This window comes from Astatotilapia calliptera, chromosome 17 (assembly GCF_964374335.1).
Source record: "Astatotilapia calliptera chromosome 17, fAstCal68.1, whole genome shotgun sequence".
Classification (NCBI taxonomy): domain Eukaryota; kingdom Metazoa; phylum Chordata; class Actinopteri; order Cichliformes; family Cichlidae; genus Astatotilapia; species Astatotilapia calliptera.
The window spans coordinates 5,491,193-5,507,125 of NC_137438.1; the positions used below are offsets into that span (position 1 = coordinate 5,491,193).

At 39.9% G+C, this 15,933-nt stretch overlaps 2 protein-coding genes across 4 annotated transcripts in view; one reads left to right on the forward strand and one right to left on the reverse strand.

The window, feature by feature from the left end:
* Window positions 1-727, reverse strand: part of ptprz1b (protein tyrosine phosphatase receptor type Z1b) — a 70,711-nt gene extending 69,984 nt beyond the window's left edge. For all 3 annotated transcript variants that reach the window (XM_080291209.1, XM_026146605.2, XM_026146604.2), the window contains exon 1: window positions 432-727. In XM_080291209.1, the coding sequence (XP_080147335.1) occupies window positions 432-495 (64 nt within the window). In that variant the 5' untranslated portion in view covers window positions 496-727. The remainder of the gene's footprint in view (window positions 1-431) is intronic.
* Window positions 728-12,305: 11,578 nt separating this feature from the next.
* coa6 (cytochrome c oxidase assembly factor 6) lies at window positions 12,306-14,676 on the forward strand. The gene is made up of 3 exons (XM_026146355.2): window positions 12,306-12,497; window positions 13,132-13,277; window positions 13,492-14,676. Coding segments are annotated over exons 1-3 (246 nt in total). The 5' UTR covers window positions 12,306-12,496; the 3' UTR covers window positions 13,591-14,676.
* The last annotated feature ends 1,257 nt before the right edge of the window (window positions 14,677-15,933 follow it).

Below are 15,933 nucleotides of genomic sequence, written 5' to 3' on the forward strand. Positions count from 1 at the left end.
AAAATGTTGATTAATATTTATCTTCTCAGATGCGTTTAGAAGACCGCGAGCGTTCACCAAATAAAACATCAAACACCGAGCGCGCTCACAGCGAGCATCACATTTCATTCACTCTTCAACTTGTCTTTGAAAACGCTTCAACACGTCTAAAGCATGATCAGGGAAACCGCTGCATGCACTGCGCACGCTTCCTCTGAAACAACAATCCTGAAACCCCGAGAAGCCAGCGGCAACATGTGTAATCCTTCTGTCTTTTCCACCGATTGCACATTTGGAAACACGGGCTGAAAGTGTGCCGAATATTCCGGGGGAATAACACGGACCCACCGCTCGGTCTTTAAACGGCGTTCAGAAACATTCACGGCATCACTTGTCAGCCACCACAATCACTTAAATTGGGATTCTTATCATTTTCCTCCTCAGTTTCTTACCTATTTGGATGAAAAGGAGAAGCAGAGAGAAGATAATATGGGTCCTTAGAAGTGCTGTGTCCATGATCTCAGCACGCGAATCAAGCGCAAACAGGCGGAATGTGAGCTTTTAAGGGACGGACAGCGGGTCGAGTGCGTAAAAGATGCGTTAAGAGGTCATCATTCCGTCTCTCCAGCCTTGGACTGCGCTGGCGGGGATGTCGATTCGGATCGTTGTAGTTCGGCTCGGGTTGGTTCGGCTGGGTCTGATTTGAGGAGTGCGGGCTCGCTGGCTGGTTGGACGATTACGGACGCGCATGTACATCGCAGTAAGAGACGAGCTGTGCGCGCGCGCCGCCCACTGCCATTAATGGAAATCACTGTTTCGCTCCTGCGAAATTCCTTATGGTAGTAGGGACATTGTGTGTGTGTGTGTGTGTGTGTGTGTGTGTGTGTGTGTGTGTGTGTGTGTGTGTGTGTGTGTGTGTGTGGCATGCGACTGTGATCAGGCTCTTATATCCCAGGGCGGCAGTACAACACATAATACAGTATTCCTCCTATCTACCCAATGAGATCTTGGTAATATGTGGCACTGTGGGAATGACAAGGATATGCAGTAACTGTACCTGTGCTCTCTAATGTTACAGTGCTGTATAGTGACACACTCATTTCTCACTGCATAGCTCACTTTATTGATTTTTTTCATCCCTTACACAATATTGTGCAAAATTCTTGAGCCTCATTTCTTCATATTTGGCTAAAAATGGAAATAGCTGCAGTGATTTACTGAAATATTCAGTCAAATACTGCATATATAACAAAAACCGAGTTTGTACAATTCTCACAAGCTCAAAAGTCAATATTTGGTGACACAGCCTCGACTCTCTTATGCGAACTTTCTTATAATTTTCAGGTACGGTTCATGTCCTCCACACGTCAAGAAATTTTGTAATGACACACTGCACACCATGCCATGTTAAACCAAGTTTTTGGCTAATATCTCTTTAGGAATCACCTTGTTCATGCAAAAATAATACTTTATCCCTGTCAAACTCTGTCATCTTTGTTATTTTTCATAGATTTGGTGAAAGAAATGGAAAATTGGTTCTTTACTATGTGTCTAATTTGTGCAGACACAAAAGTTGTTCATCCCTTCAGTTACGACCCTTTCAATGCATTACTGATTCATAGGTAAGTGTTAAGTAGTTTAACAAACAAGAAAGAAATTATACTAAAAATGGTCACATACAAGACTGCAGTGAATGAAAAAGCAGACAATGTCCAAAGAAAATCTTTGAAAGTTCTTTAGAAATCTGAAAAACTGCCACTCAAGGCTGCTTTAAAAAATTCCAAGACAGTCTGGATCCTTGGAAGCAAAATATAAAGAAATTAGGGATGGCGGCTTTTGCACAGTTTTTGTGACCCAATGAAACCTGGAGATGTGGGCTACATCTGGGCTTTAGCCACTGGTACACAGTATGGGTATTTGGGCTGCATCCAGCCTTCTTTTCTCCAGGATCAAACCTATATGATTTACACAACATACCACGAGTGCCAAAAGTTTTCCTGGCCCACAGATTTTGTGGTGTTTTGGAACTGTATTTATTATTAAGTCTAGATTTCTGTTTGGGTTCACTGTTGTGGTGATTGAATGTTGTGAGGTTTCCTGTCTCGGTTTGGTTTATCTGTGCATGCTCCCTTGTGTGCTGAACATCATTCCTTTAGGATTCATCCCTTTGCTCCATTCTGTTTACTTTTTGGATTTATGGTTTCTTCAGTTATTAGACTTTGTTGCTCCTGGATGTTTCTCACAGCCATTAAAGGCTCATTTTTATTTCAATCCTTTTTGTTCTCGTGTCTGTTTGTGGGACTTCCCTCCAGCCTTCATTATTACAAAAATAGTCGAAAGGTTGTGGTGTGTGTTTGTGATAGGAAACCCATTGATAGGAAATGAGCATGGCTTTTCATGGGCTAAGCGTCCCCACAGGCAATTTAGACAGCTGTGATGTCACAGAAAAAACAAAAACAAAAGCAGGTTACTTCAAATAGCTCTAATGTCACAGACGGACATCAGGTGGTGACCTTTAAAAAAACAACAACAACAAAAAACCAACTTGAATTTGCGCAGCTAAGCAGAGAAATGACGACAGTCTGCTGAGCTGAAGCAGAAACAAATAACAAAAACAAGAATGTGGAAGCAGCCGAGCCAGCGCAGTCCCACAGAGGAAACAGGGTGATGGTAGAGAGTTTTGGCTGTAGTTGGTTGTGGACTGATGGATTCAGGAGTTTTTGTGTGTCTGTGAGACAGGCATCAGTCACACAATAACACACAGCTCTTGTTGCTCTGTGTGCATTCATTAGCATAAATTAAGAGAGCTAATCCCCCCCTTAACTCAGGCCGGAGCCTCATCTCACTTGTTGGACCAACATTTTTTCGGATGCTTGTTACAATATCCCCTCTGGCGTCCGTGCTGCCGGCACATAAGAGTAAAGGTGCATGCATGTTTGTGAAAGAACGGGAGTGTTGTCTGTGGAAAACATGCTGATTGGACCCTCAGTTTGTGTAATTACTCACACGAATAGAAAAGTTAAGCTTCGGAGGGAATCTTCTCTCACCGAGTCTCATTCAAACCGCACAAACATTACCTTTTATAGTCAAAGCCTGTAACATGAGTGTAAGAAAAGAGGGGTAAATGAATCAAATCATCTGATAACAAACATGTCAGACCCACACACGGTCTCCTCTGACAGTTGCAGCCTGATGAAGGCCTCCTGCAAAAGCATCCAGAGCTTTCTCACATCCTGTTACTGAGTAAAGCTGATTCTGTTTCCAGTGCACACAGGCAGCTATGGATTATGGATTACGTGTTTGCTCTCTTTCCTCACTCTCACTGTGCATTCACATCACGACTGGAACAAGGTCAATAACCTGACAGGAGCTCATTTAGGTTACCCACAGAGAAGATTTGCGCCACGTTATCAGCGGCGCCTCTAATCACTGATTTAATGACACTTTAAGAAAAGATTCACGCCGCAGCTGCCCTCCATTCATCTTTGCCTCATATACTTCTAACTGTGGATGACTACTCAAGTAGTTTTTAACATAAATAAACCAGTTTGACAAAAACCCTTGTACCCTGTTCTGAATTTTCATGCACTGATACACCAAACACGAGCAGAGTCAGTACTCTTCTTGCCAGCTGCTGTCCAGGACAGTGGACTGCATGGAGAGGCAGCTGACTGAGTGTTTTAAAACACATAGAAATAAAAAAATCTTTGCAGCGTTCATGTGGCTTCTTTCACATTTACACATGTGCATATAGTGTCAACAAATGTTATTTAAATGAGTGTGGAAATGCTAAAACTTCTGTTACCATGACAGTGGATGTCATTTCCAGACTGACAATGATATTGACTGGTTGACTGGTGGCAACGGGAGGTCAGCATCCTGGACACCACTGGTTTGGCAAATACTGCTCGATGTGTTCGTTTGTGTTTGTGGGTGAAAGAAAGAGATGCCTCCGCCGTGGAGTGAGTGATTTAATGCTTACTGTAAGTGCTGAAAACATTGGGCTGCACATTATACAGTAGGTGGTTGCTCAAACACTGTACAGTACATTGTGTTGAGAATTCGTGAGCCAAGCTTCCGTGTTCTCTGCGATTAAAAGGCAGCTGACCTATCAGTCAGTGTCAGGAGAGAAAGGGGTTTCTTTTTCTTTTCTTTCCACGGTCATCGATTTATATTAGCAGCACCTGAGTGTAAGTGTTTTCATCTGAGAGTGAAACTGAATGCGAGCAAGTGTGTGACTGTGATCTGACATTTACCGTCCTGGAATACTAAAGTTTCCACTAACAATCTTGAAGTCAAATGACTCATCTCTCACTCTATTTATCACGTGAGCAGGGAGAAAAAGGACTTACTTATCTGTAATTCTGTTTTTACAATATTCAGACCTCATTATCGGCTCCTTCATTTCTTATTTGTCTCTGGGGAATAGATGCCATCTCACAACACTCATAAATATTCTGATATGATGGCCCCTAGCACATGTTGATAAATGGACTAGCTGAACAAATCCAGACGTGCAGATCATTTATATCACACAAATTCATGTTAACATCATAGTCTCATTAACCTTGCTTGAATGAAGTGTTTACATGACAGTTTCTATGAGTCACAGAAAGATAGAGGCACACAGTGAGAGCAGGAGAACAAGAATCAGACTGGTAGCTGAAAGATTCATTAAGGATATTTGGACAGATTAATGGCCTAGAGACAAAATCACATCTGCCCAATCATAAAATCTATCATAGAAGAATACAGTGAAAAAATAGAAAGTACAGTATAAAGACTCTCCTTTAACGTCAATAGATTGATCTGAGCGTTAAAGTGATAATAATGCTAAATAGGACTATTTAAAACAGAAAGAACAAAGAGAAAACAGCTTTAGTGAAATGTCTCTGTAGGTTTCTCAGTCATCCAAGTCCTGCTAGTCTAAAGAGCTTTGAAAGAAAGCGACTGGACATTTTTAAGTTCTTGAAGGTGTTTCAACTCTCATCCAAGAGGCTTCTTCTGTTGCAAGATGTATTTCATTGCAATATTTAAAAATCACAAGCAAGGATAAAATTTTTAAAGTTTAGCTTACAGACAGCGTGCACATTATATCTGATAATCCCTTTTAAACTGCTCTTAGAACTGACTTTAAACCTAACTGTCAGAGGTGGGACCAAGTCATTGTTTTGCAAGTCTCAAGTAAGTCTCAAGTCTTTATCCTCAAGTCTCAAGTCAAGTCTCAAGTAATGTCAGGCAAGTCAGAGTCGAGTCTCAAGTCACTGGTGTAAAAGTCCGAGTCAAGTCACAAGTCTGAAACTTTGAATTTCAAGTCCTTTCGAGTCTTTAAAAAAAAAACAACGAAAAAATAATGTTGCAGTTATGCTAAATGTAAATATTAGACCATGTAATTTTTAAATCTGTGTTTTTCTCAACACATGACAAAATAGTGAACTTAGAAAATATACACAAATTGTGAAATTGCACCTCTTTAAAATGCAGCTCAATTAAACCTAGCTCCAAGAATAATTTTCACCGACAGTTCTGAGATAAGCTGCATGTTATTCTTGGATGCGGTTGTAGGACCAGCTTTAAAATCGCATGACAAAAATATCATACACATAAAAAAAAACTGTATCACCAACGTAGCCTGGAAAACATTTGCTAGTTAGATGAAGTCAGCTATCTCATTGTAGCATATTTATATGCATATTTATAATCATACGGTTCTTGGAGTGAGTGCATACACTCATGAAGTTTAGTAACTTCAGGTCACTGCAACAAGCCCAGGTACAGTTTACCGACGGATGGGTGCAGGACCTTGAAATGCACCGTGTAGAACGAAAGACCATCGTACGTATCATAAGTTTACCAGTCTCACAAATTGTCGTCATAAATACACATTCATTAACTGTTTATTAATAGGACCTTTGAGCTCAACGGTAATTAATTAGTAGTGGAAATAATTTCTGGTAGCATCACAGAAATGTAGCAGTGACAATAATACTGTATGCTGTAATCGTACTGGGCAATTAGTGATACAAAAAACCTGTTTTATCCTGTGAATAAAAGTATATGTTTTTGTCAATGTACCACAATAACAGAAGCGAAACGCAATATTGTGTCAGGATAATTTACTATTTATGCACAATAAACAAAGGAGCATAGCGCGACAATTTCTGTTCAGCGCCAGACTTGCTTGTAACCTATATCACTAATTATGTTATGAAAATGACGTATTAACTACTAAAAGACACTGACCTTCGTGTAAATGCTTGGAGCAGACTAACCTGTGAGCTGGAGGGTTCTGGGACGTTATATTTGATCTTTGAATGGCTGCAAACCAGGCCATCCGTCGCGTCTTACTTCGGAAACATGGCTCGAACAATTTCTCTTCAACGACGTAATCCGATAACAACCGATCTCTTTACCCGTCGGCTTCCCGTGGCTGTCATGCGACCGGCTATTGCAGTTAATAATACAACAGCTTCTTGACATTTTTGTGTTTCTTTTTATCGCTGTATAACTGATTTCAATTGAAAGCCTGCGTGCGCTACTACCGCTTGCCACGAGTTCCCAGAATCCTTTGCGGTTCTACCCGTGAATGACGTCACATTTTCAATCTCTATATAATATGCATGTTAAATTTTATATTTGGGGTAAAATATCAAGTCTTTTCAAGTAAACCGGTTCAAGTCCAATTCAAGTCCCAAGTCATTGGTGTAAAAGTCCAAGTCAAGTCACAAGTCTTAGAACATTTTTTCAAGTCAAGTCTAAAGTCATAAAATTAATGACTCGAGTCTGACTCGAGTCCAAGTCATGTGACTCGAGTCCACACCTCTGCTAACTGTCTTGTCACAAGTACTGTAAACCTCTTCTTGACATACAGGCCGAAGTGACACTGACTGACAGGTGACAGCAGACTGATGGTCACCCCAAAGGAACAGGTGCTCATACAATTTAAAGCATGCATTAAAAATATAGAAAAAGTACTTCTTCCACTGGTGCAGCTTTTTTTAAATTCTATTTGTGGCATTATTCCTGACAACTGTGAATGGATAATACATCACACTGCTCCAATCTAACGGTCGCTGCTCACATTTCTGGTTCTCTCCGCAAAGAATCTGTTGCCAGATCAGATGGTGCTTCTGCTGCTGACAACATTGCAGTAGGAGGAAGAGGAAATGCTTTAGTGCTTTTAATAGCTTTGAAATGACACAATGGATCAACCACCTCACCAGTTCATTTAAAAAAAAAATGAAAGCAAGACTTTCAAACAGAATGAGAAAATAACTTTGAGATCTATCAGAGTCAAATGAAAGTGGTGAGAGCCTACATTACCCAAGTGGTTGATCCCATAGAATTAAGCTTCAAATTCCAGAGATGACCCACATTGTATGTGGAGTGTGCACACACACACACACACACACAAAATGATACAACTGTCAAAAACAGCCAGGTCATTTAAGAGCAAAAAAGAGGAGGAAATGAATATTCATGAAAGCACAAACCTTCCAAACCTCTGAGCTCTGCTTTATTTCTCTTTTAAACATTTTAAAACTTTCATAATAGCCCGATGTATTTTTGATGTGTAGTCACATCTCTTAATTGTGGGGTAGGAGAGATTCTTCTGGAAACAAAAACTTCATATGGACAGATCACGATCACAGCAATGTGCCTGCTCCATTTAATCTTTATTCAGTGGTTCATAACATTTTGTCTTCTTTTTGCTTATTATCACAATTTGTAACAAATAAATAAATAAAATATGAAGCGCTTTTTCAAAAACATACACACGTTTCAGGAATGGCGCTTCATTTAGTTTATTGCAGACCCAGCCCTCCGTGTTGGATCTAAAAGCAGCTCTGCTCCTTCACAGAATGCAGTTACTAAGCCTTGGCTTTATAACCCACTTCCATTTAAGGTTATTTGGTTTGAAGCAGCACATAATGTGGCAGACCTTCCATGAGAATGAGAGTGAGAGTTTGCAGGGCGAGGGTATATAGGGGGCAGATTATAATTGGGCCGAGAGGTACAGTATACTTCATTTGGAGTTCCTGATTTTGCAGAAAGCAGTGGTTTTTAAGTGCAAAGGGTCACTGTGAATGAGGTTTAGTTTTTAACATGGCATGAAGTGTGGCGTCATCAGATGTGTGGACCTCTGTTCTTCAGCCTGCACTCATTATTGAAACAAAGTTTTCTCAAGAAGCCAGTCTGAACTCTAATGCTGCCTGTGACTGCACTGCAAATTAAAATTCACTTCAGTTCAATTCAGTTTTATTATATAGCACCAAATCACAACAACATTTGTCTCTTTATACTATATGTAAAGATCCTACAATAATACAGAGAAACCCCAACAATCAGACAACCCCCTATGAGAAAGCACGTGGCAGCAGTGGGAAGGAAAAACTCCCTTTTAACAGGAAGAAACCTCCAGCAGACCCAACGCTCAGGGAAGGACGGCTATCTGCCGTGGCTCTGCTTTGATTCTGCTTTATCAAAAAAGAAAACAAATTAAAAAGCAGACAGGGTGCCAGTCTCAGCCTCAAATCCAAAGTGAAAGCTGGTTCCACAGAAGAGGAGCCAAAATGCTCTGCCTCCCATTCTACTTTTAAAACAAGATGTGTTCCTGAATGTTTGTGTTTTTCTGTTTTGCCTCCATATTTGTTGCTCTGTGTTGTGTATTAGTTTCAGATCTTAATCCAACAGTGCTTTCCATGGCTGTGGCTTTGCACTGTCACAGTCCGGCGAGGGCAGACTGTATGTGTTGACAAAAGGACCCAAAACGCAGACTCCAAAAACTGAACGTGGCGTGGAGTTAACAAAAAACAAGCCGTTTATTGAGGCTAGCAAAAAAGGGTACAAACAAAAGGGCATTGGTGAAACTAAACAATAACCTAAACTGGGTGAACTAAAACTAAACATGAAAAAACCTTAAACATGGTGAACTGACATAGATTCCTGAAGTTGTGACGTGGATGAGCAGACGACCTGACAAAGAATGACTGAAAGCACACGGACTAAATACACACAGGAGGATAATGAGGGAAGTGGGAACACATGGAGAAACAGCTGACACACATGAACACAACGACGTCACAAGGAGAGAGTAACACTAAAAACATTGAACATAGGAACACAGGACCCCTTCAAAATAACATAGGAAATATAATGAGACGCAGACCTGACAACATAAGACACACAGACATGAAACACACGAAGGGCAAGGGAGACTTCACAGGGGTTGAAAACACAAGGGGGAACTAATAAGCAAATGCACATAGGAAACCTAATGAGCTTAAACATACACTATAAACATCAAAAGAACTAAAACTCAAAACACTGGGTCATAAGACCCAGGATCGTGACATGCACTCCCTGTTTCTCACCGTGTGAAGTCTAAACTTCAACTCGTGTGAAGTTTAGAGCTCAAAGACTCATTCAATAATTAAGCTCTTGCAGTGTGTATACAGTACAACATGGTTCTTAATTCTCCACCACATTGTTCAATATAACCAAGCGGCAGAAATCTTATGGTATTCAATTTCAATTCAATTTGATATATACAGTGCCAAATAACAACAACAGTTGCCTAAAGCCACTTTATATTGCATGGTAGACCCTACACAATACATACAGAGAAAAACCCAACAGTCATATGGTCCCCTCTGAGCAAGCACTTTGGCGACAGTGGGAAGGAAAAACTCCCTTTTAACAGGAAGAAACCTCCGGCAGAACCAGGCTCCCTGTTGGTATTGTCAACAATATTTTAAACTTAAACCTAGTTTTTTTTAAATTCTTTAATTAACCCTCTGTCTCATCCACTACCATCTTTCAAATTGCAAGTCAGACTATTTTGTAAGCACTCTTAAAATAACTGCAATTCTGTTACAATTTTTGCTAAAAGTCAGAAATTTCCTGAAAGATGAGATTGATTTCTTTAATTCTATAGCTAAAATGACAAAATAAGTCCATTAGGTCTGTATGGATCCTGCTTGATAAGGGGTTGAGCCTCATGTATGGTTTGCTTCCAGCAATCTCAGCTGCCTGAACCACTCTGCTGCACTCAACTGCCTCTGATTCTCAAATAAAATCTATTGAACTATTTAGCTCTAATCTCTGAATCCAGCTTTTGATTCTTAAATCCTTTAGTTCTTAATAAGTGTGTGTCCCAGATGAAACGAGTCATCGTAAGTCCGCAGTCAACTGAAATAAGGATGCAAAACTGCGAGTCACAAATTACAGACATGAGGGAGACACTCATTATTCATCACTCAGAGATTTACAACGCATCTTCAAAACTTTGCAGCTTGCCTTGGAGCCTAATGCATTTTTTAAGCTGAGTTACTTTTGCACAGGAGCTACATAAGCCGACAAGCATGTTTACCATAAGATTTGGCGGAGGGTTAGAGCCTGGTGGGATAAAGCTCATGGCAAATGCATAGGATTCCTCCCACATGAAACAGGCTCTCTTTTTAGATATTAGGACTTTATCTTACAGCACTGGTTCAATGTGAGTCAATGTGAGTTGTTGATGTATCTATGATAGCATGAAATATGCATCTTGTGTGCCAACAAAAATCCAATCAATGAACTCATCACACTGTAATGTAACAATTTTAGTAGTGTAGTGTAATTGCAGACAATTTTAGCCACTTTAAGACTTTTTTGAATATCACAGCCCCTCGTTTATTTATTGGTTTTCCACGCACTTCCAGAGAGCTGCTCTATACCTGCTGAAATCTGTGTAATGAAGTAAGCTCAAATGAAAACCCCTCATTAACAGAGGAAGTAACACACCAGACGTGAGGTCAGTAAATGGTTTGTGCCATAAATAGTGAATGAAGTTCTGTCTCTGAAGAAACGCACTCAAGACACGCACAAACACTTACTTTCCCCAGAACAGGGTGAGCCTCTCACCCTTGCATCGGGGGTGCTTGTGTTTTTCATTCCCTTCAGTCTACACACCAACTAGGGTGGATTTCTGCTGGGCGCCATGGCAACCAGTGGGGCTATTCTCCATCACAGTGGCTGAGGGAGGAAAGAAAAAGGAGAGTTAATCAACAACACGCATTTCCCACTAAGACACACATGCACACACATACACAAAAAATCATTACATTCACTTAGCGTTTGCTGAGGCTTCCACGGATAATATGGAGGTATGAATAAATTCATGACCTCCCATACAAACAGACTCAAAGTTTTAGCAAAATTACCCACGGTCACAGCTGGGGTTTCCTGTGGTCCTGTGTTTACTGACATTAAACTATTCCAAACCAAGTTGCAACTAGCAGCATTCCTACCTTTGCCAAGGAGGTTTTGTTGTCTCGCTCAGTCTGTTTGTTATCAGGATTACTCACACTTATGGCTTTAACACTTAAAATGTTTAAGTTTTGAAGTTAATCTGGATCTGGATCCAGGAAACAGAATTTTTTGGAGGGATTTTTTTTTTTTTTTTGCCATTATGAGACAGAGTCTTTTTCCCCTCATATCTTTACAAATGCATAAGAAAATGAAAAAAAAATGAAATTGAGAGAAATCATCTACAGTTTGAAAAATCCCAAACCAATCAACAGGTTCTCCCTGTGTCTGTGTGGGTTTTATCTGGCATGGCAGCTTCATAAAACTAGACTGGAGGTACTTTCTTCCCTGAGGACTGACTTGTCAATAACAATACTAAAAGACTTATCTGGCAAATAAGAATAAAACCACCTTAAAACCTAAACTAGAAATGCCAACCCACTGTTGGAGACAACTCAAAAAGAAAATCTAGCGATCCAAGAGTGTCAAATACAGCGCTTATAATTCATCAGCTGTCTCTGTCCTGTGGTTTTCTCTAAAACCCAAGTGGCCTGTTTCAAAGAGTCCACTTCTCTTTAACGATTTTCTAGTCCAATGATTTCTTCTGTCCAGACACCACTGTAACACCTCACTGCATTTGGCACATATTACCATTTGGACAGTGTAATAAATAAATAAATAAATAAATAAATAAATAAATAAAAATATAAAAAAGATGTGAACGTTTTACAGTGGGTAGAATAGAAAAATAAATGCTGTCAGTGGAAAATTTGCTATCAATCACTCACATGTTGCTTCCTTTAGGAAATACCGTCCTGTAATATACATATAGAGAGAGAGATGTCATACCACCCAGACAAAACCTGCCTCACAAGCAACACAGTTTAAAAATACAATTTAATTAAACGGATGAATTACTTAATATTACATTAATATACAAAAAAAACAACCTTCAAAACCTGTCGTCCTCGCGCTTCTTTGGTGTAACAATGGCGCCATCACCTGGTACATTTCAGTAGCTACGTCCGAACGTCATCACGGCGCGACAAGGAAGCGCCTCTGTGAGCGTCCTTCACTTTGCTCTACGCTACAAACACCCGAGCAGGTTACAAAAGTCTGTCTGTCGTTTGTGGAGTACAAGTAGCTCTGTGCGGGTGGTCGGGCTTTATGGAGTGAACGCGGGAGACTGAAGGGAGACGTGCTCTGAGAGGTTTCCGCGTTTTTATTCAGTGAGTGACGTTTAGCTAAGTTTATACAGGTGAAGTTGGTTTGGCAGCTACCGGTGTGGTGCCACAAAAGTCATTTCTAATATTTCTCTGCTTTTTTAGTGCCCAATATGTTTGCTTATATTGGTAAATAAACTGTATTCAAGAGGATTTATAAAGGTGTTATATATAAAAAATAATGATTATTTTGCAAGTATTTTTATGACTCTTTGTATTTGCACCCACATTATATCCAATCAGTTAGTCCAGTCATTTACAACAGATGAAATATAGTCATTTTTGGCAAATACCGGAAATTAATTGTTGTCTGACTTTTTGCCACAGCACCTGTTGTTGTGTAAGGTTGCAGTCTGGTATTAAAGCAGGCTTAGAAGATGTGCAAGTTCTTTTTGAGGCTGTTTTTTCAGTGTGAACACAGAAAGTTGTGAAAACCTGGACAATATGTGAAGGTAAAGTTTACCCAACTGTATATACAAAGCTTAGATTAACTGTTATATGGATGAGGGGACTTTCCTGACTAGAATAGATTTCTGTGGTAGAGAAACTGTTATATTTTAACAGTTTACCTGTGCTAAGTCATTAGCTATTAAAATTTCTGTTTTATTGATGATTAATTTTCTCTTTGTGTTTGGGGCAGTGATGACAGCTCCAAACTCAGCAGAAAGGAAGACCTGCTGGGATGCCAGGGATCATCTCTGGAAGTGTTTGGATGATAATGATGACAATGCTGCATCGTGCCAGAGGTTCCAGAGCGAATTTGAGGCCAAATGCCCGGCCCAGTGGGTAAAATATCCCATCTTTTTTATTAATGGTTGAAGTTAGGGTTGCAGATAGTGTCGATAGCAGTGTCACAGATGAGCAGCCGACAGTGTTTATTGGACAATTTTGGAAACTTTAAGTTAAATGTAGACATTTAGAGAACATTTTAAAGAACCTAAGCAGCAACAAGATTGTCAGCCTTCAGTAGCTTCTTGCTCCTTTTCATTCTCCCCTGCAGGTGAAGTATTTTACCAAAAGGAGAGACTTCCTGAAATACAAGGAGAAGATGCAGACAGAGGGATTCACACCTGCTGAAGGCCCCCAGGGGGCATCCTAATCACCTAGAAACCATCAAGAGCTGCAAGTTGGCCTGGGTTTGCTGAGGTGCAGGACTTGGACAGGAGCTTGTGGCTTTGTTGCGGACAGAGTGCGTGAAGATCAAACTAATAATGTTATTTATTTTTAAAAATAAAGGCTGCTTTAGGAAATACAAGTGGCAGCACAGGGGACCTGTTTGAAAATCCTCATATCTTCCATCCCCAGAAATGCTAAAGAGTCCAGAGTTATGGAGTCCAGTAGGATTTCACCTCAAAGTAACGTGTCATTTTGGACAGATTTTACTATCATTACCTCCTGCTGGAATTCTGAAGTCTCACATTCAACCTGTTGCCATTAGTTCTCACAACACTGTCCAATATTAATGTTTCTGTGGTTCTCTTCAAGCAAAACAATTTTTTTCCCTAACACGTATTTCTCTCAGCAGAACAGAGAATCTGTTCTGCTTTTGCGTCTGCCTGGTGTTTTTCTTAAAAATATGTGATTTGCAAATAAGAGCTGATCTGATAGTGGAGATTTAAACTCTTTACTCTCATTTTTTGAAAATCTTGAAAGCTTGAATGACTTGTGTCGTTCAAGAATAAATCAAAACAACAGAGTGGTTTTAGTGGTTTTATTGTTGCACATGAAGTAATATTGGATCATCTTGACTCCTAGGTTGTGTTGTGGCTGGATATGAATGCACTATCAGGGTCAAACAAAACTTAAGAATGTTACAGCTCATTTGAAACAGGCAAGGACATAGTATGCTTATATTACAAGTCTTTAAAGTATTTACAGAAGAGCGTGGCCCCTGGGTCAAAGGTCACTGCTGTAACACGACTGAGATGTACGAAACCTTCAGGAGAAGTCAATAAATTACACAAGAAAAAGACATGCTTCTGATTGAGGCTACGCTAAAGGCCCATACTGTACTTACAATGCCGTGATATTAAAAAAAAAAAAAGTGACTAATGACACTTAAAATCTGTGTACAAATATATAAAGGCATATATTTTACATTTTTGCACAGTACAGTGAGTGTTCTGTGCAAACCTTTTTTGTGATTTGACAGTTGATTGAACAAACTACTACACCCTTCCACTCCTTGCTTGCACAGTCTTTTCCTTAAATGCTTTCTTTGCGTGCTGCATTAAAGAACCAGTACCCAGAGGGAGTCTGCGGCCTCCCACAGTGGCATTTCATTTTTTTTCTTTACATGCCAGGAGAAATGTTGCTCCTCCCAGGAGACAATGAAAAAGTACAAAAAGCGGTCACGCTATGGTGCGACAAGTGAACGATTTCGTGAAACCAATTTTTCTGCAGTTACTAAAAAAGCTTTCTGTATTTCATAAAGATCCTTTGTTAATGTTTGACTAACATGAGCGCCACAGTTAAAGCTCATACTTCAATAAGTAGGTAAATTATCTTGTTCGACTTGATCTACCTTTAAAAATTTCCAGATCCTTTCAACATGTGACATGAATGCAAATCAGGAGCGCAGAGACAAAGACAAACACCCTGCTGGGTTCACTGGGTAATGACCAGAGTTGGTCTATAAGCTTCTGCAATTAGGAAAAGAAAGTTCTGGCATAGGTCGAGCAAAAAGTAACTGAAGGCAGCTCAAGTCTTTAGCGTAAATACATCTTTTCTAAACTTCGTTATGTTATGTGATTGAAGGAGAAAGGTAAAAAGGCTGGTTGCAGTCGAGTAGTCACAAAAACCCCAACTTTTATGCCTTTCTGATCATTTTTCCTTGGCCTTCATGGAAGTAAAAGAACCGTGGTCCTGTGCTTCCAGCTGGTCTTCTGAGGTAACATTAAAACTGACACACTTTAAAGGGCACATTAACCTGATTTTTTGAAAATGGACTTTATTGAACCTTCTGACAATTATTGTTAATTAATAAAATAATCATTTGAATATCTGAGATTTAAATTGTGCCATATTTGCTACATCAGATTTTTCTTTTTTTGCTTAAAAATGTACTGTGCAATTTCTTTACAATTTGGGGGGGGGGGGGGTCACACTGATGATGTAAGACATTTCAGAAACTCACGTATCATGTCTGTGATACACTAGGAGTCACACTTTTATTTGCCAGATGGCTGGTGGAGTCAGGGAATATTTTTCCTAGCGGTGGGTCCCAGGGGGTTGCCGACTGGTCACCACCAGGGCATCTCTAGATATGCTAAAGGAAGCCCCCTTATTTAGTATTTACCATTTAAGCTGCTCTTGTTATGGCTGCCAGGTGCACATCATTCATTTTATGAATCTTCCTAAGCAAAACTGACTAAAACTACCGCAACCAGGGTGAGGATGAGGGTGGAGTGTGCTTTGACATCACAGGAAGACATGAACACTG